Genomic DNA, 26,202 nt, shown 5'->3' with positions numbered 1-26,202 from the left:
CTCTTGCAAGACCTCTCACACAACAATGTTGCAATTGAACTCTGAACTCTCAGTGCACCTGCATATCCAGAGCATTCTTTCATTTAATGATTTTTTCTTCGCCACTCAAAATACATCTTTCAACGAACTCATCCATGCACACTAACTTTCTGTTTTCAGCAATCAAAATCCACCAATCACTCTTACTGCTTCATTAACACAGAAACTCCTCAGTTTTTTTCATTTTACACTCTCATTTTTTCAACTGCCATTTCATTGCCACACTTCATCTGACTGCAGGAGAACCTTCTCTCGCCATGTTTTCTGTCTGGATTGTTGGACATAGCTACATCTATTGGGCTCAAAGGTACGCTGAAAACAGGAATTTACCTAACCTCAATTTACAAGATGTGGAAATTAAGTGGTTTGGCCACAGAGGATTAAAATGTCACCAATTGATACCATTGGTGAAAACCTTTATGCATTTGCCAAAACCTGACCTGTTAATTGTGCACTGTGGAGGTAATGATTTGGGCACTTTAACTGGGGTAGGTCTGGAAATGCTTTTAAAGGACACCTTTGAGCAATTGATGGCACTTTTTCCTCAGACTGCCTTGGTATATTCAAATATATGCCAAAGACAGAAATGGAGGTGGTCGAACCAATTTTGTCCACAAATTGAGAAATCGAGGAAGCATGTAAACAAATCTGTTTCAGCTTACATGAGAGACCATGGAATGGGCTCCCTGTACAACAATAACTTGCGTTACTACATGCAAGATATCTACAGAGCAGATGGAGTTCACTTCTCAGATGAGGGCAACAGAGTTTTCACTCTGAATTTAAGACTGTGCATTGGTACCTACTTATAAGTACCTAAATGTACCATAAACCCAAAAGCTCTTCTCAGAGCTACCCTACATCTGATCACTCAGAATTATTATTTTACTCTAACTTTTTTCACTAATTTTCAAGAAAGTACGCTCCCCAGACCGCTTCCCGGTTCGCGAACCGGGCGCACTCCACGCAAAAAAAGTAAAAACTAAAAAAACGGTATATTTTTTTTTTGCCCTGCGAGACCCTTTCAAAGCCTCCACATCAAACCTAGGGGGTCAGGGAGGATCTACTATGCCCCCTTATGGTCATTTGCCCCTTCGCTTTGGCCTCCTCTTGTCTCTCGATCCTACCGAGAGACAAGATGGCGGCCGCTACGGACTGTTTGGAATGTTGACAGACGCCGGAGAACCAATCAGCTTCGCAAACCTCCGTAATGCGAAAAGTACGCGAAGCGGAGCGCTGTTACAGATATATATCTTTTTTTGAACGTTAATTTCTCAAAATCCACTAGAGCACATATATTGAGACCTAGCAAAGGCACATCGGGCTACCAGTCCCTACAATTTTGCCAAGTTTCGTGCAAATCCATTCAGCCGTTCGATTATTATTATTTTTTTTTTTTTTGCCCCGCGGGGCCCTTTTAAAACCTTCACATCAAACGTAGGGGGTCACCGAGGATCTACTATTCCCCCTTATGGTCATTTGCCCCTTCGCTTTGGCCTCCTCTTGTCTCTCGATCCTACCGAGAGACAAGATGGCGGCCGCTACGGACTGTTTGGAATGTTGACAGACGCCTGAGAACCAATCAGCTTCGCTTCACAAAGCTCCGTTGCGCGAAAAGTACGCGTCCTGGGCCGCTGCCAGGTCCGCTGTTACAGATATATATCTTTTTTTAAACGTTAATTTCTCAAAATCCACTGGAGCACATATATTGAGACCTACAAAAGGCACATCGGGCTACCAGTCCCTACAATTTTGCCAAGTTTCGTGCAAATCCATTCAGCCGTTCGGGCTAAAAGTGAGGCCAACCGCCCTATGGAAATTAACATGGGAAAAACGCGTTTTGGGACCCCCCTTTTTTCTCGGCCCCCCCTTGACGAACCCCCCCAAAATTTTCAGGGGCTGCTCAGAAACAAAATGTGCCATTTTCCTGAAAATTTCAGCCAATTCCGTCCACAAACGCCAAAGTTATTAGACATAGAATTTTCAAAAATCCCATAGAGAAAAAATCCTAACTATATATACCTACTGGCGACCGCCAGTAGGTAATATATATATATATATATATATATATATATATATATATATATATATATATATATATATATATATATATATATATATATATATATATATATATATATATATATATATATATATACCTCACAAAAGCCCCAGCTTTGAGAGGTCACACGCACTGCTCCACCATCCGGCTATTCAAAGGAACCTGCCTTCCAGCTTTTGTTTTACTGTATGTGCCAACGCGTTTCGCGGCTACACGCCGCTTCTTCCTGGGCTTGCAACATCAAAACGCTGAACGCACACCTGTAGAATTTTCCTTTTTATTGACATGCTCGCATAGGTGGGCGCATAGGTGGGCTGCAGGTAATGAAACAAGGTCCTGCAGGGGAAAGCTTGTTTTGCGAACTGTTCGTGAATACTCAAGTGCACTGCTCAAGGAGCGATAATTGGCCTGCTGAAAAGCTTTGAACCTTACTATAAGGAATTAACATTTTGCTAAAAACTTTCTTCTAGACGCTGAACTCACAACTACAAGACTATAAAGTCCATCATGCACCTGAAACGGAACTTGTAAGCAAACGCCCACCTATGCGAGCATGTCAATAAAAAGGAAAATTCTACAGGTGTGCGTTCAGCGTTTTGATGTTGCAAGCCCAGGAAGAAGCGGCGTGTAGCCGCGAAACGCGTTGGCACATACAGTAAAACAAAAGCTGGAAGGCAGGTTGCTTTGAATAGCCGGATGGTGGAGCAGTGCGTGTGACCTCTCAAAGCTGGGGCATTTGTGAGGAAATATATATATATATATATATATATATATATATATATATATCCAAAAGTATCTTAACTTTGCATAAATTGACCAGGCACTGTCCCAAAATGTCACAACTATGTCAGAAGTTAAGAAATGATGACCAAAACACAATGTTTATATTTTATTCAATACCTTGCACATTGGTTCGCACTAGCACTTTTTACTCTTTCATAAAAAAATTTGGACTGGTATTCATACCGGGATGTATCCAATAATAACATTTTAACTTTGTATAATTTTTCAAGGTATTTTACTGGAATGTAAGAATTATGCTTTAAGTTAAGTGAATTTTTGACCTAACATGATGTTGTCTATGTCTATGCATTACCATGCACACTATGCACTTGTCACTTTAAAATAATAGAAAGAAAAAAAGGCAAAAAAGCAAAAAACATGAAATACACTGTATAAAAAAAGACTTCCAACTATGGGGCGCATCAGGTGATCAAGGCTCCTTGGAGCTGAACTCGTAATGCGGTTGGTGCTTATCTGAACACAAACTAAAATCTGCACCTACTCATGGTCCGTGCTCCTGTGCCTGCCTGCTTGAGGAGATCAGAGGTTGGAGTTTTTGATATATATACACCACTTTCCTGGCCATTTCCATCCTCTTGGGTTTGCTCAGGATCATTGCATATTCTCACACTTCGCCACTGGTGTGGGATCCTGACTGAAACAGAGGTTACACGGAACTACCTAGTCCGCAAACTGACACCAGAGGGCAAAAACAACAGTTGATGGACAGAATGCAGAACAATGTCATACATTCACCCCAGTACAGAGATCTGGGCCTAAATCCATCGTTTTTTTGCTCACCATGCCATTTCAGTTTGAACCCAGTGATATGCAAAGCAGTTGTGACCCTGTGCCCCATGGAAACAGTCCAGCCCAAACTGGCAGTTCGGGCTGTCCCATTATCTTCTGTGTTTGAACCTTTGAAATAAAATATTTTGATAGGAAACAATTGTGCTTTTAAATATTAAATGTCACCCCTAAATAAGCGTGTAGCCGACAAGGTAGGGTGTCTAGTATTTAAAATTAGTGAATGCAAAAATGAAGGATAAAACCCACTTTTGCAGCTAGTGAAAAATAAGTCCATGAAGGGTTAAAGGGGAAGTAAAGATACATGAGTGACATCCGACAACTTACGATGGTGCTGCCTCAGTGCCTTAGTTTGCAGCAGCTTCCTTAGATATATTCAAAAGATAAGATCTGGGACAATAGGTTGATGTTAGCAACAGGTTCTGGTCTGTGACAAGACAAACACAAGGAGATGATGGACGGAGCGCTGACACTTTTCAGACACTCACCCCAGTCACAGATCTGGGTTAAATCCATAAAAGCTTCTTTAGCTCACTTCACCACCCCAGTTCATACATAGCTATATGCAAATCAGTCTTGACCCTGTGCCTCATGGGAACAGTCCAACCTGAACTGCCAAGCCATGTCTTCCCTGGAAACAAGGATCCCGGGACCGGTTTCGGGCTAACAGCCCTCATCAGCCAGGCTAGCTTGAATCTAGTGGCTAAGTGAGCAAGGGACCCACGTCTGGGCATACCCTGCCAACTTAGGGCGAACAAAGCAGAAACAAGGAAATGATGGATGGAGCCACTCATCAAACAAATTATTCCAATAGCAGTTTTCCGTTGGCAGGGAGACATATTGAAATAGGTGGCATTACTATAGGCTTGATGAATAAATGATTGGCGCACATATTTATCCAAGATAAGGATACAGCTTGGATGATATAGTCAGCAAGGCATAAGAGGTGGGGGAGTTGGTCGAGAAACTGTGACGACACAGATAGTCAATACAAAAGCGCATTTCCTAGGGCAGATATGGAAGACATCTGATGTTCCAAATCACGTGGTGAGACAGAGGGTATTTTCTATTTAGCAGCCCTTCTTTATAATCAGTCCAGAGAACAGTAATGAGGCTGCTACATTAACTGCAGAAACAATAATGAAGCATTTGTATAGGGGTAAAACAATCAATGGGGGTTGTAATACCCTCTCTTCATGAGAAAGTGATAGGATTAAGAAGTAAAGTTTGATAACAGTGTTTTTAGAGGCTTTAATGTTCAGAATCAGTTTCAGCACCCTGTTAAATGGGGGCACTGCCTGCTTTGCAATGCTCTGCATTGAATTAAGGTTTTAATGAAGGCCGCCTCAACACAGTACAAACCTTTCTCAGCAGGGGACAGTAGAATCCTTGCCGTGATTTCACATTTTATTAATATTCCCAAGTTTATTTTTGGTACTCATTTTCAAAGATAATGTTGCTTGGAATGTAACCACTTCCGGCAATCCGTGTCATTACCTCTGGCATATTAGTCTCTCACACAGAGGTCCTGCAGCAGAAATCGACCCACAATGATTCTTCATACACCCTCTTTTTTTTTACCTCGCAAATAGCCAGTCTCACTACCGTCCTTGCCTACATTTGGGCTTTGTGACTATATCTGTTCAATGTCCTCTCTTTTCAATCCCCTCACTGTCATAGCGTCTATTAAATCTTCACTCTCAACTTCCCCTCATCTAGATAACCGAATAACATGTTTGAATAACATGTTTCCCCCAAATCAAGAGGAAATCAGTATCTTTTTTATCTTATTTAGACCTTTCTTTGTCCAGTGGTGGCTGGTATTTAAAGGCGGTTTCGAGTGGCAGGGTGGGGGAAGAGGGAATGAAATTTAAAAAATTCACACTTACCTGTCTACCGCCTGCCATCGCTGCCCCCTGGCAAGAAGCAGGCTGTAACAGCTCCCAGGCTCCCGATAGCCAATCACAACGCTGCAGTGCAGCGTTGTTGTGATTGGTCTGAGTGCCGTGGATCGGTGCTCTGATAGAGAAAGATAGGCTGGGCATGTTGTCCATGCAGGCTGTAATGCAGCCTGCATGGAGAACATGCAAAGTGTGCATGATTTATATTTGGTCAGCCCCAGAGGGCAGACCAAACATTCATGCGCACTTTAGGGAGTGTAAACTGGACAAATCCCTATGCTCCCCTTAGCCCTCCTTCCATCCCTCCTCTCCAACCCATCATCCCCTCGTCACTCACCCCGTTTGTGCCACATTCCCACTGCATCTCTCTCCTCCCTCCTACTCCTCCAGTTCTGCCGCACTACCCCCTTTCCCCTCCTAGTAACCCCTTCCATCTCCCTCCCTCGGGCCCAGCAGAACCACTTCCCCTCCTCAATTTCCCTCTCTCTTAACCCCCCTCACTCTGCCAGATGACAGTTCCCTCATTGCTACCTCTCCTAACGGACAGAACCTCCGCAACCGCTGCTCCTCTTTTCCTCCCAAACGTCCTACATTCCCATGACGCTACACAGGCCTCCCCCCTCCTTCTTCCCTACCGACGTGTCTCGCACCTTTCTCCCTCTAAATTTATCCTTAATTCCTCTCCCTCTGGCAACACCAACAATGACAACTCTCTCTTAACCCCCAATTCACCTACTCCCGCTCCCAACCTCCACCTTTCCCCACCTGTGAACCCCACCCCCCGACTCACATCCTGTCCCCCCACCTCTCCTTGCCTTCCACCACCAATTCCACCCCCCCTTATTTCAATGGAGCCACCCAACCTTCCATGTTCTACCTCTTTCTCACTGGAAAATACGCTAGGCTCCCTGATCACCTCCATCTCCCAGCTTACAGTTGCCATTTCACTTCTATGCTCTAAGATCTCCACCCCTCCATGCACCTCTACTCCCTCCCAACTTCCCCGGAGTTGCACCTCGCCCCCTCACCCCAACACAGCCAAGCTCAACCTTTCATCTGCAAACGTCGTCAACTCGCACAAGCCCTTGAACGCCACCCCTCTTCAACAGGCATACCCTAGCAACCCCACTGTCTACACTATTCCGACCATCACCTCTGTCAGAACAAAGCGTCCACCTAAACCCTCCTGAGCACCCCCGCACATGTACAATATCCTGATCACTCTTCAGAGCCCAAGTGCCCCCGTCACCAAAACAGTCTTGACAGAGCTGCGCTGTATGCTTCACAACTGCAGATCTGCAGTAAAACACAAACTTGAAATCTCCGACACCATCACCCTTCACAATCTTGACATGCTCTTCCTGACAGAGACCTGGTTCAAAGATACCTCTCACGCTATTTTTGATCTCCTAATACCCACATGTTACTCCATATTTAGGAATGACAGAACTGAAAACACGGGGGGAGGTGTTGCAGTCATCTTCAGAAACGCCCTCCAACTTAAGGCGTCTCCTATCAGCTCCCCCCACACCTTTGAATGCCTTTCTCTTGAACTTCAATTGCAACACCATTCACCGCTCAGATTCCATATCATTTACCACCCGCCTCGTAGTGGCTCTTCATTTATAGAAGATCTCAAAGACTTCATCAGCGACCAATACTCTTAAAGTGACAATCAGACCATCGTGGGTGACTTCAATCTCCACTGGGGCGCACCGCATGACTCCTCTGCGAACTCACTGGCCACCTTCCTCTCTGCAAATGATCTTATCCAACACTGCACTGAGTCAACCCACTCCAAAGGCGCAATCCTGGACCTTCTTATTTCTAAAGCAGGCATGCTTTCTACTACTACCCCTATTCATGTAGACTGGTCTGACCACCACCTCATCCCATTCTCCCTTCAACTTTCACACTCTATAACTCTTGGCCAACCCAAGAGGGCCATCTCCTGGTTCCGTGATGCCAAAAACATTGATATCGGTCCCCTCTGTGAATCAGCCTTGCTATCTCTTCCAAGACTAGACCCGAACATAGCTGTTGACGATCTCACCTCCCAATGCCTCACAGTTCTTGCAGCTGAAATTAATAACGTCGCTCCACTCAAAAGCAAAAGGATAAGGCCCACTCCCTCAGCACCTTGGTTCAACAAATCCCTTTATGATGAAAGGAAGCAGCTAAGATTCCTGGAGAAGCAATGGAGACAATTGCCCTCTAATGACAATTTAGCCATGCTTCGCACAGCAAGATGCAAGTACCACAAACACATCTTCCTTGAGAAAGCGACGCACTTCAAAACCCTCCTTGACTCCGCCAAAAATAGACCCAAAAAACTATTCGATCTCATCAAGGCTCCGAGCTGCTCTCCCCCATCCTCCGAGGTGGAGGATTCCACTAAGAGAGCAGCGGATTTCGCCATTTTCTTCGATGAAAAAGTGAAATCACTTGTGGATCAGGTCGCTCATCCTACACCTCCAGAGGAGCGCAAATCCTTAGCCACTTGGCAGAGCTTTGACCCCATATCTGAAGATGCCCTTCTCAAGTGCATACGCGAAACAAAGCCCTCCAACCATTCTCTTGACCCTATCCCCAGTGCCATTGCCTTGGACTTCTATACCCATTCCCTCTCCTATTGGACCACTCTGATCAACCTCTCCCTCTGGCAAGGCTCCCTTCCTGTCTCCTTCAAAACTGGGCAGGTCACCCCTCTGCTTAAAAAGCCCACTGCTGATGCGAATGACCTCAACAACTTCTGCCCCATCACTAACCTTCCCTTTCTTGCGAAGATCACAGAAAGATGTGTAGCAAAACAACTCTCTCGTCATATCAAGGACAATGATCTTCTTGACAATTGTCAGTCCGGCTTCATCCAAAACTGCAGCACTGAAACAGCCCTTCTGCAAGTGGTTGATGATGCGCTGAGGATACTCGACTCAGGGGGGTCCTGTCTGCTAATTCTCCTTGACCTTTCCGCAGCCTTCGACACTGTTAATCACAACACCCTCCTCAATATTCTTCAACAGAGAATGGGCATGGAGGGCACTGTGCTTAAGTGGTTTGCATCCTTCCTCTCTGACAGATCTCAAATTATCAAAATAGCGAACAGTCTCTCTTCTCCTGTGGCGGTGGGTCAAGGTGTTCCCCAAGGCTCGATACTAGCACCAAACATTATTCAATCTCTACTTAGAACCACTGGGAAACCTCCTAAGCAAATCTGGGATTCACTATCATCTCTATGCAGACGACACTCAACTCTACCTCAAGGTTGCCTCCACTCATGATCTCTCCATCCTAAGATCTACTCTTGACTCCATTCAAAACTGGATGTCAACTCATCAATTGATTCTGAATCCCTCCAAAACTGAATTCCTCCTCTTCTCCTCCTCACTCTCTCCTCCCCCGGTTCAATCATGGATGGATCAGATGAATCTACTAAACAATAAACCCATCATTGTCGACAGTGCAAAATCCCTTGGTGTCATTCTAGACAAAAAACTCAATCTAACTCCCCACATCAATTCTATTGCAAAATCTGCTCTCTACCAACTGCGCCTTCTTTGGGGAATCTGTCGCTTCTTCCCGGAGCAGGACCTTATAATCTTGGTGCAATCGCTGGTCCTCTCTAGACTAGACTACTGCAATTCTCTACTTACTGGCCTCCCCAAATCTCACCTGTCCCCACTTAAGTCTGTCTTCCACTCAGCAGCTCGTTTCATTTATGGGGCCAAAAGAAGTGATCACATCACACCGATGTTATCCACCCTCCGCTGGCTTCCCTTCGAGGCTAGAGCTATCTACAAGACTGCCTGTATCACCCACAAAGCCTTGCACTCCTCATCTCCCAGCTACCTGGCGAATAAACTGAAACTCTCTGGTGGCTCTAGACTTTCACGCAATGTGGAGAATCTACTGCTTGAACCTCCCACTTTCAAGAAGGAAAGAACAATGGCCCAATCCTTTTCAGGCAACGCAGTGAGAATCTGGAACTCCTTTCCACCTCAGCTCCGGACCACCGCCTCCTCCCAGGCCTTCAAAAGGGACCTCAAAGTTCTCCTCCTCCAGAGACACCTCCAAAAGTAATTCACGTCCTCTTGCTATTTGTGAGGAAGACTTCCCACTACTGATAATTTCTACTTTCCATGACCATGGATGTGCCTTCCCAGTGTATGCCTGTGATTGGAGGGTCTGCCTTTTTGCAGTATTTTACATGTACTGGTGTTCGGTGCCCTTTTGTAACATGCACACACCACTCTGCCCTTGCAACACACGGAGGCTACCTCTCACATGTCTTTACCTTTGATACTTGCACAAGTGCCACCCTGCCCACGTAACGGTTGTGCCTGAGTGTCTAGCACTTATTGCAGGACTATACCTCAAATTATACTCTGTTTTCTCTTATAATCTGCACACTTGTCACTTTCATTTCCTCTTGTGCACTTTTGACTACCTCATGTATTTTGGTTGCTCACAATTTTTACTCAAGTATTTTGTTTGCTCACGATTGTCACTATTACCTTTACTACCTCATGTAATTTTGGTTGCTCACAGTTTTTACTACCTCATGTATTTTGGTTGCTCACAATTGTCACTATTACCTTATGTAAGTAACGTATGTTTTTGCAATCTGTTCTTTTGTAATGTTTCTCATTATGTTTCATTCCTGTTCCTAATGTGAAGCGCTCTGACGCCTTTGGGTAAAGTCCGCGCTATATAAAAATGCATAAATAAATAAATAAAAAATAAAAACCACTCCTCCCCTCCCCTCCCCTGTAAGGGGAGCGGCCCCACCCTGTCCCACTCACATCGCCCGCAAAGCTGCCGTAACAAGGAAAAAATAAAATGATAACTTAGAGGTATTATTATTTTATTTTTCCTTTAGTGACACTGTTTAAAAGCAGCGGGGCGTTTCACTGGGTAAAGTTTTCTTTACTCTTAACAAGACTCCTCCTTCTGCCTTAGACCTATGTGCCTACTTGTTTATCAGAAATCACACCATATGAGTCCATCATTTATCAAACCGCTATTAACCATACAATTAGGGAAATGGTTTCTTTATGAACATTTCGAAAAACACTGTTTCTGGTACAGCAACTCGATGGTTTGATTTAGTAAAGTTTAAAGGGCCAAAACCTAGGCCACTTTTCATCTAGCATTCCAAACCTCTGCTGTCTCAGTCCCTCGATATTCTTCATTAATTCATCAAGTTTTAATATTTTTCAATTGCATATTCACGTTCACAAATACTGATGATGCAGAGTGTACTTTAGAAATCGTCATTCATTCCTAGAGCCTCATCTTCAATTGGGTATCTACCTGCATGCCTTGTCAATAATGGGTATCTACCTGCATGCCTCGTCAATAATGCAGAACGTACAGGCAGCAGGTAAAAATGGTAAGAATGTCGCAAGGAACATGCTTTATTTGAGTCAAATACTTGAGGTGTACAGACATATCTCTACATGAATCCGTCAACAACATACACAAAATGTAATTAAATATTGCTCTCGAAAGGACAATGCAACAAAAGCTTCTAGCAAAATACAACACCTTCTGAGAAAAGATCCAGCAAGACTCAATGAATGGTAGAGTCACCAGTAGTCACCACTAAACTGTAGGGAAAGCAATAGAGTACACAACTATGAAAATACGCTTACAGAAAAATGCTTTATAATTTGTGTTTTTAATTCAAGGTAAACTTTATTAACACATAAAACTACTATTCTTCGCTCTGTCCTGTAGATAAGATGGCCAATGACAAGATTCATTTCAACAACAGACGTCAACTGACAGCTGAAAGACGAGACATTCATTTAAACACATTACTTACTTCAAATGTTTTCTCATACATTTCCATGGTGCCCATCTCCGGTCTTATTTCCCTTCGTAAGGAAGTCATCAGGAGGTCTGCAATGTTACAAGCATCTTCTCGCTGTAAAGGGGACATCTCAGAAAACTAATTCAGTGTGGTTGTGAAGTAAAAATACATAACAGCATCTGTACTGTTCTTCCGATTAAGTTCAAAATAATGCAAAGGCAGTTCAATGTTCTCTCCCTGCCACAACATGCTACCGCACAGTAGCTAACAGCTCTACACAGAGGTTTTATTTTGTACTCTACATCATCAATGGTCAACGGCAGACAAGCAGGTGCAAACCAAGAAGTGTAGACACAAATATCGGAGAAGAATAACTCATCATGATAAAAGTTAGTTCACCATGCTCTTGAAAGCAGTTAAACAACAAATGGAAGCAGCAGTGTGCTCAAGGTGAGATGCACAGAAAAAGGTTAAGTAGCCCGGGAAGAACAGATCTTGAGAAGAACGTTTTGGACTCCATGTGTAGTTGTCATTATGGTTAATGTATGTGTATGTATATATATATATATATATATATATATATATATATATATATATATATATATATATATATATATATATATATATATATATATATATATATATATAACACAGGAACATCTGCATGAAATAGTGTGATTTCTTACCAGCCCGCTGTGTCGGTGTTAAAGAAAACTGGAAAATGAAACATACATACATACATACATACATACATATATATATATATATATATATATATATATATATATATATATATATATATATATATATATATATATATATTCACTGAAAAAAACCATAGGTTTGGGGCCTGATATAGTTAGGAATTAGCATTTAAAAAAACCTTTGAAATTCATTGAAAAACCCATAGGTTTTAGGGGTGTCATTTGAGATGTATCAGTGATGTCACTGACCATGTCATGAATGATGTCATATGTGATATCATCCGCAGTGGATTGCGGGCGCGAGAGTTTTGTACAAGTGAAATGTCCAACTAACTATAACACCCCTAAAACCTATAGTTTTTTCAGTGAATTTCAAAGGCTTTTTAAATGCTTATTCCTAACTATAACACTCCTAAAACCTATGGTTTTTTCAGTGAATTTCAAAGGTTTTTTAAATAATAATTCCTAACTATATCAGGCCTCAAACCTATGGTTTTTTCTGTGAATTTCGAAGGTTTTTTAAATGCTAATTCCTAACTAAAATATGTCTGATACCTATGATTTTTTCAGTGAATTTCAAAGGATTTGTAAATGACTAATTTTAAATGTATTATTTGTTATATTTATTTTTTGATACTGCTTTACTACATTTTTTCACACTATTTTTAGATATTTTATTTTTTAAATTACATTATTACATTATACATTACAAAATATACATTCTCAGAATGAATTACTTTAGTTTAAATAGTTTGGAAATAGGCAATAGACTTTTAAGTACAGTACTTACAGTTGTTGCAAATGGGCAACACAATTTCAAATACAATGCAACATTGCGCTCAATGTGAATTTCTAGTTAAATACAATTAGTTACTTTATGGATTACTTTTCTAACCACAGGACTGGATCTTAGATTCAGTCCTTGGACATCTCCTGTAAACAGTTGAGTAAAAGCGTTTTTAAGGAATATTATTGTATTTTAAAAGTTGACGCTTAGAAACTTTTTCACATAGAATTACCAATGTTATCCTATGGGACGAAATTCACTTAACAGGCAAGCAGTGTTATCATTACTTTTTCTTACTCAGTGGTGGATTCTGGATCCAGCACTGATGCATCTCCTGTAAACAGTTGAAAGAATGTGTTTAAGTCACACAGGCGATTTTTAAGGAATATTTGGAGTTTGTGAAAATCAACCCTTAGAAACTTTTCTGGTGACAACCAAACAATGGATTCCTGGTAAGTATGGTTAGAATTACTTTTCAGGTTCAGTGCTGGGCTAAAAGATGCAGCACTGGGTTCTCTCCTGGTAACAGGTGAGTAAATCGGAATTAGTTGTTCGGATGGTTTTAGGGGAATATTTTAAAGTTAGAAAACTCCACACTTAGAAGAATTTCCAAGTGATACCAGTCAATGTTAGCCTACGGAAGGAAATTCAAGTTACTGGTAAGTATGGTTAGAATTACTTTTCAGGATCAGTACTGGGATCAAAGATGCAGCACTGAGGTCTCTCCTGAACAGGTAAGTAAATCGGAATTCTTAGTACATCCAGTAAGCGCCACAGAGCTGCGTAGCAGAGATATGTAAAAAGGGGCACAGCCTGTATCATTTCTCTGCATCTCAATGGCGCTTCCTGGAAGCACCTGGTGGGCTACTTGGCCCCCACGGTCCCTCAGGTTTGAAGTGGAATTTTTTCCCCAACTTAAAACGCGCCACGGGCATGTTTGCACACATCACTTCAGGCCCTGTCCCCTCCCTTCACATTTGTGTAAACACACCCTGTCACCGTTCTAAGTTGAGAGATTAAGTCCCCTTCAATCCTAAGGGTCCCTAGGGTCAAACTAGCCCACTAGGTACCTCCAGTAAGCGCCACAGAGCAGCTTTGCAGAGAAGTGTAAAAAGAGGCGTGGCCTCTGAACACCTGTCTGCAACACAGCTCCCTGGCGCATACTGGAGATACCTGTTGGGCTATTTGGCCCTCAGAGACCCTCAGTATTGAAAGAGAATTAATTCCCCAACTTAAAACGCGCTACAGGGCACGTTTGCGCAGTGGTGAAGGAAGGGGGCATGGCCTGAGGTGATATGTCTGCAAACATGCCCTGTGGTGCATTTTAATTTAGAGAATTAATTCCCACCAGGTACCTCCAGTATGCGCCAGGAGGCTGCGTTGCAGAGAGGTGTACAGAGGCCATGCCCCTTTTTACAACACTCTGCAACGCAGCTCAGTGGTACGTACTGGAGGTACCTGGTGGGCAGTTGTCCCCCAGGGACAACTCAGGATTGACAAGGAATTAATTCACCAACTTAAACCGCGCCCCGCCCCCTCCCTTCACCACTGTGCAAACGCGCCATGGGCGCGTTTTCAGTTGGGGGATTAACTCCCCTTGAAAACTGAGGGTTTCTGGGGTGCAACTAGCCCACCAGCTACCACCAGTAAGCGCCACAGAGCTGCGTTGCAGAGAGGTGTGAAAAGGGGCGTGACCTCAGAACACCTCTCTGCACTGCAGCTCCCTGGCACATACTGGTGGTACCTGGTGGGCTAGTTGGGCCCCAGGGACCCTCAAGATTGAAGAGGAATTAATTCTGCAACTTAAAATGCACCACAGGGCAGCGGTGTTTGGGTAGTGTAGGGGGTCGTGCCGGGGGTAGTGTTTTAGGCTTTAGGGTAGCGCAGTGTTGTTTGGGTAGTGAAGGGGGTCGTACTGGGGGTAGTGTTTTAGGGTTTAGCGTAGCGCAGTGGTGAATGGGTAGTGTAGGTGGTCATGCTGGGTGTAGATTTAGGGTTTAGGGTAGTGCAGTGGTGTTTGGGTAGTGTAGGGGGTCGTGCTGGGGGGGTAGTGTTTTAGGGTTTTGGGAAGTCCAATGGTGTGTGTGTAACATAGGGGGTCGTGCTGGGGGTAGATTTAGTGTTTAGGGTAGTGCAGTGGTTTTTATGTAGTGTAGGGGGTCGTGCTGCGGGTAGATTTAGAGTTTAGGGTAGTGCAGTGGTGTTTGTGTAGTGTTTGTGAGTTCGTGCTGGGGTAGTGTTTTAGGGTTTAGGGTAGTACAGTGTTTGTGCAGTGTAGGGGGTCGTGCTGGGGGTAGTGTTTTAGGGTTTAGGGCAGTGCAGTGGTGTTTTGGTAGTGTAGGGGGACATGCAGGGGGTAGTGTTTTAGGGTTTAAGGAAGTGCAGTGGTGTTTGTGTAATGTAGGGGTCGTGCTGGGGGTTGGGGTTTAGGGTAGTGCAATGGTGTTTGTATAGTGTAGGGGTTTGTGCTGGGGTAGTGTTTTTGGGTAGTGCAGTGGTGTTTGGGTAGTGTAGGGGGTCGTGCTGGGGTAGTGCTTTAGGGTTTAGGGAGTGCAGTGGTGTTTGGGTAGTGTAGGGGTTCCATGCTGGGGGTAGATTTAGGGTTAAGAAATGCCGCTTAGCCTCTCATGGGCTCTTAACACACAGAATGCCCGGAACGTTGGAGTCCCGCTCGGGGAACTCTGAATTCAAAAATGCCCTTGTGATGCTGGAAGAGCTTTGTGGGCTCCGAAACCAATAAATGCCCCCAAGTCCGTGGGAGCGGCCCGCTGTCAACCGGGGCCACTCTATTCATAAATACACTGCCCCCTTTCTTGTGAACCCGGACTGGGGGGGTGGGGGGGGCGGGCACCGGCAATGTGCCCCGACGTCCCCTCTACCCTAAACACCGGCCCCACTCACCGGCTCGCAGGGTTCCTCTGGCTCTGCTCCGGTATTCCGCTTCGGGGCTCTGTCTCTGCGGCGCTCCTCTGTGTGGAGGCTGGGGCAGGCATGGCAATGTGCCTCACGCCTCTTCCTCCGGGTAACCAGGCGGAAGGCTCCTTTATGCCGGTCACCACGGGGCTCTCCCTCACTACTGGGAGCCCCGTGGAAGGTGCCGGCTACGGGCTTCTTCTCTTTCCTTCCCTCACTGGAGCGCGGGGTGGGCTCCCGTCCGCTTCTGGTTGTCCCGCTTGTCCCGCCCCCGGCCTGCCTGACTTCCGGTCGGGCGGCGGCGGCGATTCTGGCAAGAAAAGTGCGGCAATGAGCGGGGTGGGCACTCGCGCCGCTTCCAGTAGCAACAGCAGGCAAAAGAGGCCGGGTGGGCACCGGCCTTAGCCAGGGAAGCACTCCCAAGCGCTACCAGATAAATAAAGCACTCCAGGCGCTTTGAGGGGTGAATACAGCACTCCCAAGCGCTATAGCAAAGAAAAAGGGCTTCCAGGCACTTAGAGAAGGAATCAAGCACCCCCAGGCGCTAGAGGAACAAAAAGTCGGCAAAAGTCTTTTAGGAGGTGGGGGAGCAAGGCTGGGCCTGCCAGGTGCCAGCTTACAGCGTCCTCCTAGGTAGGGAGGCTATCCCCAGTGGCGGTCCTCCTGGCGCCCAGCAGCAGCCCCCCTCAGAAAAAGGATCCAGGGAAAGAACAGCTTTCATGGGGACACAGCCCCTTTTTATACTAATAAATCCTTTGTCTGGCTTCAGGGTGAGGGGAAAAACCAGTCACAGCTGGTTTGTGAGCACTCTGGATGTGCTCAGCCCCTCCTCTATTCACTGGCAGGGTTAGGGTCATCAGTCGCACCACAGGGGGTGGAGCCAGCATTGTGTGAGGAAAGCCCAGCCCTATTCAGGACCCAGGTGCACCACTCCCTCACATCACACATGCTAATCTCAACACTCACCACCGGGCAGACCCATCCAGACTCCTGGAGCCAGGCTCACCAGCCAGCTCCAGCCAACCACGTGCCAGCACCCTAACTGCACACGCACACCCATGTCTAGAAGTGGCACTTCCACACTAGACACATACACGCCGCATACATCATTGCGCATCATTCAATCACATGAGTCCGCACATACCAGACTCGAGCCTGCACACCCCACGCATTAGGAACTACCAGGGACACATACATTCCCCATGCATTCCTATGGGAGGGCAGGCCTATCTCACCACATGCACTCGGAGTACGCACGCACTTTCCACTGGGACACAGTGAAAGTGCGCAGAAACCAAAAATCACCATCACCAGGTCACCATTAAAAGCAAAAAGTTTAGGGGTGAACCTGCCAGAAGGGCCAAGTCCAACAGTTATCATTTATAATTTTGACCGCTTTGGCTTTAATTATTGACTAAGTGGAAAACAAAGTCCTTCTTCACTGTCTATATTTTAAAAATCTAGCAAGTAATGAAAGCACATACCATGTGATCAAGACCGTTATCAAGTTGAAATGTGTCATGCTGGGTACCTGCTGCTACTAAAGCTTTAAGACAGAATCGGATGGTGTGGCTCGTTTATACTCTCTGAAGTAAAGAGCGTTTGCCTTTTGGAAATATATACATATGCACATATATACATACAAATACACACATATACACATATATGGACACATATATACATACATTCACACATATATACATACAGATACACATGAATCCTGCTAAACTTAAAGTAATTTGGAGAGAGATCCTGCATTTTTTTACATCAAAGATTCTAGCTAAAGAGTTCTCACAATCCCTGGAGAAAATCCTATGCATGCCGGGTGGAATAGATTTTCGCTCACCCTTTTGTTATATTTCTGTACCAACCTCTCTTTACTTTTGTCTTTTCTCGCTCCTTCTCTCTTTTTTAAAATGCATTTATTTATTTTTTCTTGAGCCTTACTAGAAGGGGGAGAGAGGGGAGGTGGTAGTGGGAGGGGAGGGGGGGGGGGGGGTAGGGGAGAAGGGAGGGAAAAGAAAAAAAGGGAAAGAAAGGGGGAAGAGTAACCCCAAAAATGTGTATATATAAATAAATAGAGGGATTTTCTTTTTCTTGAACGTGGCGGTAACACGGGAGGGCTCCCACTTCATCACCAGACCTGGTAGGTCTAGCTATCAGTGAAGGGTGTGAAGGGGGACGGGGTTGACTTGGTGACTGGTCAAGAGGAGGAGGGAGTTGGAGAGCCAGCAGTTGGAGATTTGTTTTTTGTTTAATATGTCATGATGTTTATGTATATCCAAAGAGTAATGATTTGTCTTCTATGTTACAGCATAATATAACTTATTTGATGGAGAGTTTTGATACTAAGAATTCTGAATATAAGGATGGAGGTTAGAATTCCGATTTGTTCACTAAATATTTGTGGCCTTAATGATAAAAAAGGGGTATGCTGGCTAAGAACCTTCATTATATGCAGATTGATTTAGTCTGTCTGCAGGAGACCCATATATCCTGGAGTAAGCGATGGTGGCTGAGGGATCTAGGCTTTGATGTGTTAGCATGTACCCGGCAGGCCACAACAACTAGAGGGGTTGCAATCCTGGCAAGACATGGTCTTGGGCTTTGCAAGCGAGTCAAGGAAGGTAAGTCAGGGCAATGGGCTGTAGTAGAATTCAGATTAATAACCAATAATGCCCCCATTACGATCTGTTCTATCGGTTCTATCTATGGTTCTAACCTACATGATCACGATATACTGAACAACTTAAGCGTTGAACTCGCCCTTTGGCCGCGGCTCCTGATTTTAAGTGGGGATTTTAACATCCCCTTAGAAAGCGAATTTAATCTTAATGCCGATCTACCATACCTGGGCAGGAAGGGACGCGTCTTTAAGCCCCTGCAAGGCTTGGTGCGGGAACAGGGTCTGGTAGACAGCTGGTATAAGCACAGACCAGCTGATCCAGGATTTACTTTCTAATCGGCCCCTCATAACATAATAGTTCGGCTGGTACCGGGTGGGGAGCATTTGGGAAAAAAAGAAAAAAATATGTCCAACTCGCCAAATTAGGTCTGTTAAAGTAATATACTTCTATCTAGACAACAAGGTCAATAATGTTACAAGCTAGATCAGTTCAGGATACAATCTTGAGGGTTTTAACGTGGAACTTAAACGGTTTGAGGGTTAAACATGGAAGAGAGAGAATATTTCAATATCTGAAAGATGCCCCAAAGCAAATTTTTATCCTACAAGAAACTCATCTTATAGGTAAAGAGTTGAGGGAGTTTTGCAAGAGGAAAAAGTGGATACAGGATATAATATGCACCACTCAGCAAGTAACCATAAGGGGGGTTGCTATCTTGGTTAAAACCAATGCAGCTCTAGTAGTGGAGGATTCTAAGGCTGATAATAAGGGTAGGTGGGCCATAGCAAAGATCAGCTATTATACTTATAACTTCACGGTTGCTGGATATTAAGGGCCAAACCTGGACGATCCGGCCCCACTAAGAGAGCTGCTGGAAGAACTGCTAGTCTTTAAAGATCCGTTAATCTTGGCGGGATACTACAATGTGGTTTTAGATCCCTTATATGACAAAACTTATAAGGACAAATCCCCACATAATTATAAAATGAGATCTTTATTACTAAATGCGATACATCAAATGAGTTGGGCGGATGTATGGAGGAAGAAATGTGGTCCTAAAAAGGGTTACACTTACCACAACAAAAAGCTGGGCCATAAATCCAGATTAGATTTTTTTTGGATTGCTGAAGAATTAGTGAGTGCTTTGGTGGATGTCAAGCATTTAGGAGGCCATTTGTCGGATCATTCGGCTGTTTCTTTAGCTCTAAAACTGTGTAAGGAACAGGGTACTAAGAGATGGACCTTGGACCGAACCATTTTGTTGGACGAGGAAATGGTAAATAAGCTATTAGACGAGCCGGAGAGGTTTTTCGATGTAAATCTAGGAACCTCGTCCATTGAAATTGTTTGGGACTCTTACAAAGCCTACCTCAGGGGGGTAATTACCGCATTTCAATTTACGAGACAAAAAAAGTTTATGGCCACGGTAGCCGAAATCGAGTTTAACATTTGTGTGCTAGAACATGATCTTTTAGCTCAGAATCAGAGGCCCAAGGCAGACACCCTGACGGAGCTCTCTGCTCGTAAACTACAATTATCAGAGCTATTGGATGATAGAGTTAGGAAACGGTGGCAGGCTAGCACTCTTGCACACTTTGAATATGGGGATCCAAGCTCCTGGCTTGGAAGACTAAAAAGGAGCAAAATAGGAACAGGATTAAAGGAGTTCTATCTGGAACTTCGGGTGAGATCTCAGAGAACACTAGCGATTTTGAGGAAGCTTTTTTTAAACATTTTGAGCTGGTATATAAGGAAGATTTATCCCCACAAGATAGCTTGATACAAGATTGGCTTGAGCAATATGCCATATTGAGAATTGAGGATGAGGCATCTAACAATCTAAACCGAAACATCAGCCAAATGAGGTGCCACTGCAATAGATCCGGGCAAAAGAGGCAAAGTGCCGGGCCCAGATGGGCCGCCCGCCGAGTTATATAAGGTTTTAGCGCCTGTTATTGTCCCCGTGCTTCATAGGTTATTTTCTTCCATCTTTGAGGGGGGAGGGAAAATTCCCTCGTCATGGAATGAGGCAACTGTGGTCCTTATCCTTAAGCCATCTAAACCACCAGGGCAATCGGATTCCTACAGGCCAATTTCTCTGCTTAATCTGGACTATAAAATCTTTGCCAAGATTCTAGCAGAGAGATTGAATGGAGTAGTGGGCAATCTATTACATTGCGATCAGAAGGGGTTAGTTAAAGGTCGCAGCATACAAGACTTGACTCAAACATTAGTGGGTGCTATAGATCTAGCAACTCTGTACAACCTGCCATTGGTTATTATCACACTTGACACCACTAAGGCGTTCGATCGCGTAAACTAGGTCTATCTAGTGCGAGTATTGGAAAGATGCAATTTGGGTGAGAATTTTTGTAGAGTTATTTCATCCTTCTACCATCACCCCATAGCTAGGATATTGCTAAATGGAAACCTCTCTGCACCATTAACCATTAAAAGAGGGACGAGGCAGGGATGTCCCCTTTCACCTCTATTATTTAATCTTTATATTGAGCCGCTGGCGGAGAAAATAAGGCAGGATATGAATATTGCCCCTTTCAAATACAGAAATTGGGGAAAAAAAGTATCTCTTTATGCTGACGACATGATGATCTATACCTCTGATCCAATACGAGCAATTCCATTAATCTATAGCGCAGCCTCACAGTTTGGGCAGATCTCTGGCTATGAGATTAATCAGGCAAAGTCAGAGTGCATGGTTTGGAACATAAATGTTCATTTCTCCATTCTGAAACAGGAGATAAGGTATTTGGGAATCCAAGTCACTCAGGATATCGAACAGATGACGAACCGTAATTTGGATAAGATAGATAAAGAGATTGCAGATTCCTTTAAGGGATGGTCACTCCTTCCTCTTACGCTAATAGGAAGAGTCAATATAGTGAAAATGATGCTCCTGCCTAAATTAATATTCGTATTTCAGAATATTCCTTTAGCTTTTAAGGAAGAGAAGCTAAGAAAAATTTGAGCTAAATTGAACTCCTTTGTATTGGCCTCAAAGGGTGTAAGGATCTCGTGGAAGAAGCTGCGAAGAAAAAAAAGCAAAGGGGGCCTATGTGCCCCAGATCTGAAGTTGTATGCCTGGACACTACTACTTAAGGCAGAAATAATGCTTTTCGATCAGCCTGATGGATCAGAGGTGGGAGTAATGTTTAAGGAAATGTTATGGGAGATCAAAGGAGGAAACCAAGGCTTCCTGTATAATTTTTGAGACCCGCGTTTTAAAAAAAAGGTTCGCCTAAAGCTACTGAAAGACTTAGCCTTCACCTGGGCAAGGATAAGGAAATCTTTGAACATTGGATATTACTGTGCTCTAGCTCCTATCTGGGACTCACCGGGGTCTCTAGAGTGGACTAAGGATGCCCTTTCAAAACCATTGCTGGACGCAGATATAAAGCACTGGTTCCAGTTAATGCCGGAGGGCCAGTTGATATCATAGGACGAGATCAGCATTCTGACAGAAATTTATCGAAGTTCAAATATCTCCAAAATAATATTTGGAGCCAGGATATGGGCACAGTGGTGGGAGCAACAAATGATCTGGAGGAAATGCTTCAGGGGAAGAACAACAAGTTAAAAACAGCAACTCTATACTGGAATATATTGGAAGCAGAGGATGGAAATGTTATCTTGCCTCTTCAGCTCTGGGGAGATCACTTGCCGGATAAAGACACAGAAGAATTATGGCAAGTATCTTATGAATTACTACATACTACAGTATCTCCTGCCAATTTAAAAAGAAATCATTTGTTTTCTCTTCACAGAGTCTATTGGTCCCCAGCTAAGCTTTCAAAATTTTCGAAAGGCGCTACTCCCTGTTGCCCAAAATGTCAGCAGGAAAAAGCAGATGACCTCCATATGTTTTTAAGGTGCCCTGTATTACATAATTTCTGGTGTGTGGTCTGTCAAGGTATGGAAGCCATGTTTAATTTTAAAATCCAGGTGAGCGTAATTTTAATCATCTTTGGCATTTTTCAAATTATGTGTCTCTTCCTCGAGATATCAACAAATGGTCGTTGATTATACTTGCTCGAAGAGAAATCTGTAAAACATGGCTAAAAAACACTGCACCATCCTATTTAGATTGGATAAATGCAATTAAATATACAATGAATCCAGATAGGACAAATTGGTGAAGGAACAAGCATTTTTGGCTGCCTTGTATTGCTTGGCTGGATAAGCTGTGACAGGAATGACTAAGTTTTGTCCAATGATTATGCCTTTTTGCAGCTTAACTACTACCCCCTGGATCAGTCCCATGGATGGCAAGTTAGGAGAACTGAACTGACCATGTCAGAGGATATCTGCGAAAAGTGCATCCATTAAGATTTTCAGAGTCCATGATAGGTGGAGGTATACACCTGTTGGGTAGAGGGTTGCACGGACAAAGTGGACTCTGGACATATCTTTGGCATATGAGGACAAAAGAAAAAAAAAATAGTTCGGCTGGACTTTTTTTTTCCACTAATCAAATGTCCGAAAGAGTCAAAATGGAGAGCTTTCCAAGGTTCATCTCAGACCATAATTCTCTCATAGCTGAATTCCCACTAACCGGCATTACTAGAGCACTGAGGCCCTGGACCTTTGAAAGAAAACTTCTAGGCGATCAGCTATATCGTGAACACATGGCTAAGTGGATTTTGGAATTTTTTTATATTAATATGGGCTCAGCTTCAGAAATTATAGTCTGGGATACTTTCAAAGCAGGGCTTCAAGGGGAGACTGAGTTTCCCCATTTCCTGACAGAAAGCTCTGCAGAAGGAGATTGGGAATTGGTTTGAGCAGTTAAAAACCACTGAGTTAGAACTAATGGAGAAAGTAATTATGGGGCATAACATTGAGGATTGTCAGCCGGCAATTGCAATCATTAAATCTAAAATATCATCATTTTGGAACTGAGGTGGTAGCCAAATATGCACAATATAGGTTTGAACTGTATGAATTGGGGGAAAATACCGGGCGGGTCATGGTAAATAGTGTTCGACAATGAGAGGTTGCCAATTGAATTGAAAAAATCAGAGATCATTTAGATCAAATTCAAGACTCCCCCACAGAAGACTTAAATGCATTACGAACAACTATTTACCGAGGGAGTGTCTCCACCATGGGAGAAACCTTTGGAAGATTTTGTTTAGGGAGACCTTGGAGGTCACAGATGCACAAAATGAAATTCTTGCTTCCCAGATTACTTGGAAAGAGCTCGAGACTGCCTTAGCTTCCCTAGCTCTTGGCAAGACTACTGGCCCAGATTGTTTTCCCCTAGAATTTTATAGGGTATTTTCGAAATCCCTGTGGCAAGAAATGTTACAAATCTTTTAGTTGGCCCAAAGGGGTCAGGTCTCTAGTTCATGGCAGAAGGCAATTATCGCTGTGTTTAAGAAAAAAGGGAATCCTGTCCTGGCACCAAAATCATATTGACCTATTTCACTTACAAATTGTCATAGTAAGATCTATTCGAAAATACTTGCAGATTAGGTAAGGTCATCATTCCCTTGGTATCACTTCGCCAACACCGGTTCACTCCCGGTAGGGAGATGACAGACCATGTCCCTCGGGTAATTGCCCTGTTGGACTGGGCTCAGGCCACGGGCTCACTGCTGGGGTTAGTCCTGATGGACCCGGCGAAAGTGTTTGACAGTGTACCCTGGCTGTATCTGTGGTATCTCTAGCAATGGAAAGGAATATGCAAACAATTTATTCAGGTGATTAAGGCATTATATTAAAGCTGTAATTCGCATATCAGGGCAGGACTCAAAGGAGCTAGATATCAGTAGATATATCAGGCAGGGGTGTCTGTGTTCCCCTCTGCTATTCACTCTTTACATTGACCCCTTTCTAAACAAATTAGAGCAGAACATTAATATTGATGCAATAAAGGTCAATGACTGACTATAGGGCACCGGCGTATGCGGACAACATAGTAGTGCTCACCGCTGATGTCGTCTCAGCACTTCGAGAGGTTAAGTGTGTAGCTGAACAGTTCAGTATCCTGATACAAGTTAAATAGGGAGAAAACACATATTCTTTGCTCCAAGGCTGCTCGATACGCAGACCACCCAGTAGTTCAGGAGTCAACATATTTAGGGGTAAATATCACAGTGGTTGTAGAGAAAATTCCAGTTCTAAATATTTTCCCAATAATGGACGATGTGAGTAAGAAACTAGAAGGGCTAAGCCATCTACACCTATCTTTATTTGAGATGAGCAATGTTATTAAAATGTATTTTTAGAACGGTCCCTTTAGAATTTTCATCGTCCTACCTAACAAGAATGGACAGGATCCGTCAGAAATGTCTATGGGGGTACCGTAAACCTAGATGGGCGGCCAAATGGCTGACCCTCCCAGGAGAGCACTGCAGATGGGCGATTACTAGCTTTCTTTTCTATTATTGGGCATCGATTCTACAACATATAGGTATCTTATTAGTCGGGGATAAGGCGGAAGTACCAGTAGAGGCCAGGCAGACTATATATATATATGAAAGAGGGATGGAGGCTGAAGCCAATGGATGCTTGGTCAGGCTACTGGATCCCAGTTATTACAAAAAAAACTAAATACTGAAAGCTGCTTACAGAATATGGAGCCCGGTACGGCTGAAATTGAAGAGCACTTCTGCTACATGAATTACCTTTTTTTTACAGACATCGGGTACATCGATGGGCGCAACATTTGCCCAGAGTCTGGCCTGCATTTATGTAGGCCATTCTGAAGAGCACCATCTGTATCATCCATCTAACCCCTTCCAGAGTCATATTTGTCTCGGGAAGAGGTATACTGATGATGTCTTGTGTGTGTGGTCAGGTTCGGAGAGCCATCTCCTTAAATTTTTGGAGTGGCTGAATGGTCGTGATGACAGCTTAAAATTTACATGGAGCATAAGTAATGAAAAGGCGACATATCCTGACTTGGACATTGGAATGAACAACAAGCTCACTTCACGTGTACATCAGAAACCGACAGATAAGAACTCACTGTTGCATTATCAATCATAGAGCTTTGAGGGATAATCTCCCGGTGGGGCAGTTTCTCAGATACCGTACGAACTGATCCTCCACTTGTGATTACCTACGACAGTCTGAAAGGCTCACTGAGAGACTAGTGCAACGTACATATCCTAGGACGATTGTCAATAGAGCCCATAAGAGGGCACACAACACTCCATGGGAGGCTCTACTAGAAAGGAACTCAAAAGAATCCAATGACTGCTTCCCTGTTGTATTGGCTTATGATCCTCTCTCCACAAAGATTCGCCAGGCCATAAGAAAGCTTTGGTCTCTGTTGTCTAACAATGATTATCAAATGCCGCAACCAAGGTTTGCTTTTAAGCGTGCCCAGAATTTAAAGGACAGGTTTTTCCATTTGAGGCCGGCACAGCAAACGGTAAATACATCCATTCCATCTGGGCACTACCCATGTGGGGGGTGCTCAGAATGTGAGTTAACAGAGAAAACTGTGAGTGTGCAGCCGCAGAATGGAAGAACGTGGCACCTTAATAGGTTCCGCAATTGCAACTCTACGAATGTCATTTACAGATTAACATGCCAATGTGGGTTGCACTATATCAGCCTTACAACCCGAAAAATCTAAGTCAGGGTGCAAGAGCATCTAAGTACCATTAAAACTGGAAAATTGACCACTAAATTGGTCCAACACTACAGAGAAAAACACCACAACCACAGAGCAGTAAAATGGGTGGTCTTAGAGAAGGTAGTGGGTGATTCCAACAATGTGGAGAAAATCCTTGC

The 26,202-nt window shown here is 43.8% G+C and overlaps 1 protein-coding gene across 5 annotated transcripts in view; it reads right to left on the bottom strand.

The window, feature by feature from the left end:
• IRAG2 (inositol 1,4,5-triphosphate receptor associated 2) overlaps window positions 1–26,202 on the bottom strand; it is a 1,168,119-nt gene that overhangs the window by 640,037 nt on the left and 501,880 nt on the right. For 4 of the 5 annotated variants that reach the window (XM_078674100.1, XM_078674104.1, XM_078674101.1 and 1 more), the window contains one exon: window positions 11,420–11,545. In XM_078674100.1, coding sequence (XP_078530226.1) covers window positions 11,420–11,545 — 126 coding nt within the window. The remainder of the gene's footprint in view (window positions 1–11,419; window positions 11,546–26,202) is intronic. The other variant, XM_078674103.1, reaches the window with a different exon arrangement.

Source organism: Lissotriton helveticus, chromosome 1_1 (assembly GCF_964261635.1).
Source record: "Lissotriton helveticus chromosome 1_1, aLisHel1.1, whole genome shotgun sequence".
Lineage (NCBI taxonomy): Eukaryota > Metazoa > Chordata > Amphibia > Caudata > Salamandridae > Lissotriton > Lissotriton helveticus.
The sequence above is the reverse complement of the archived record's forward strand: the minus strand, read 5'-3'. Positions and strand labels throughout refer to the sequence as shown.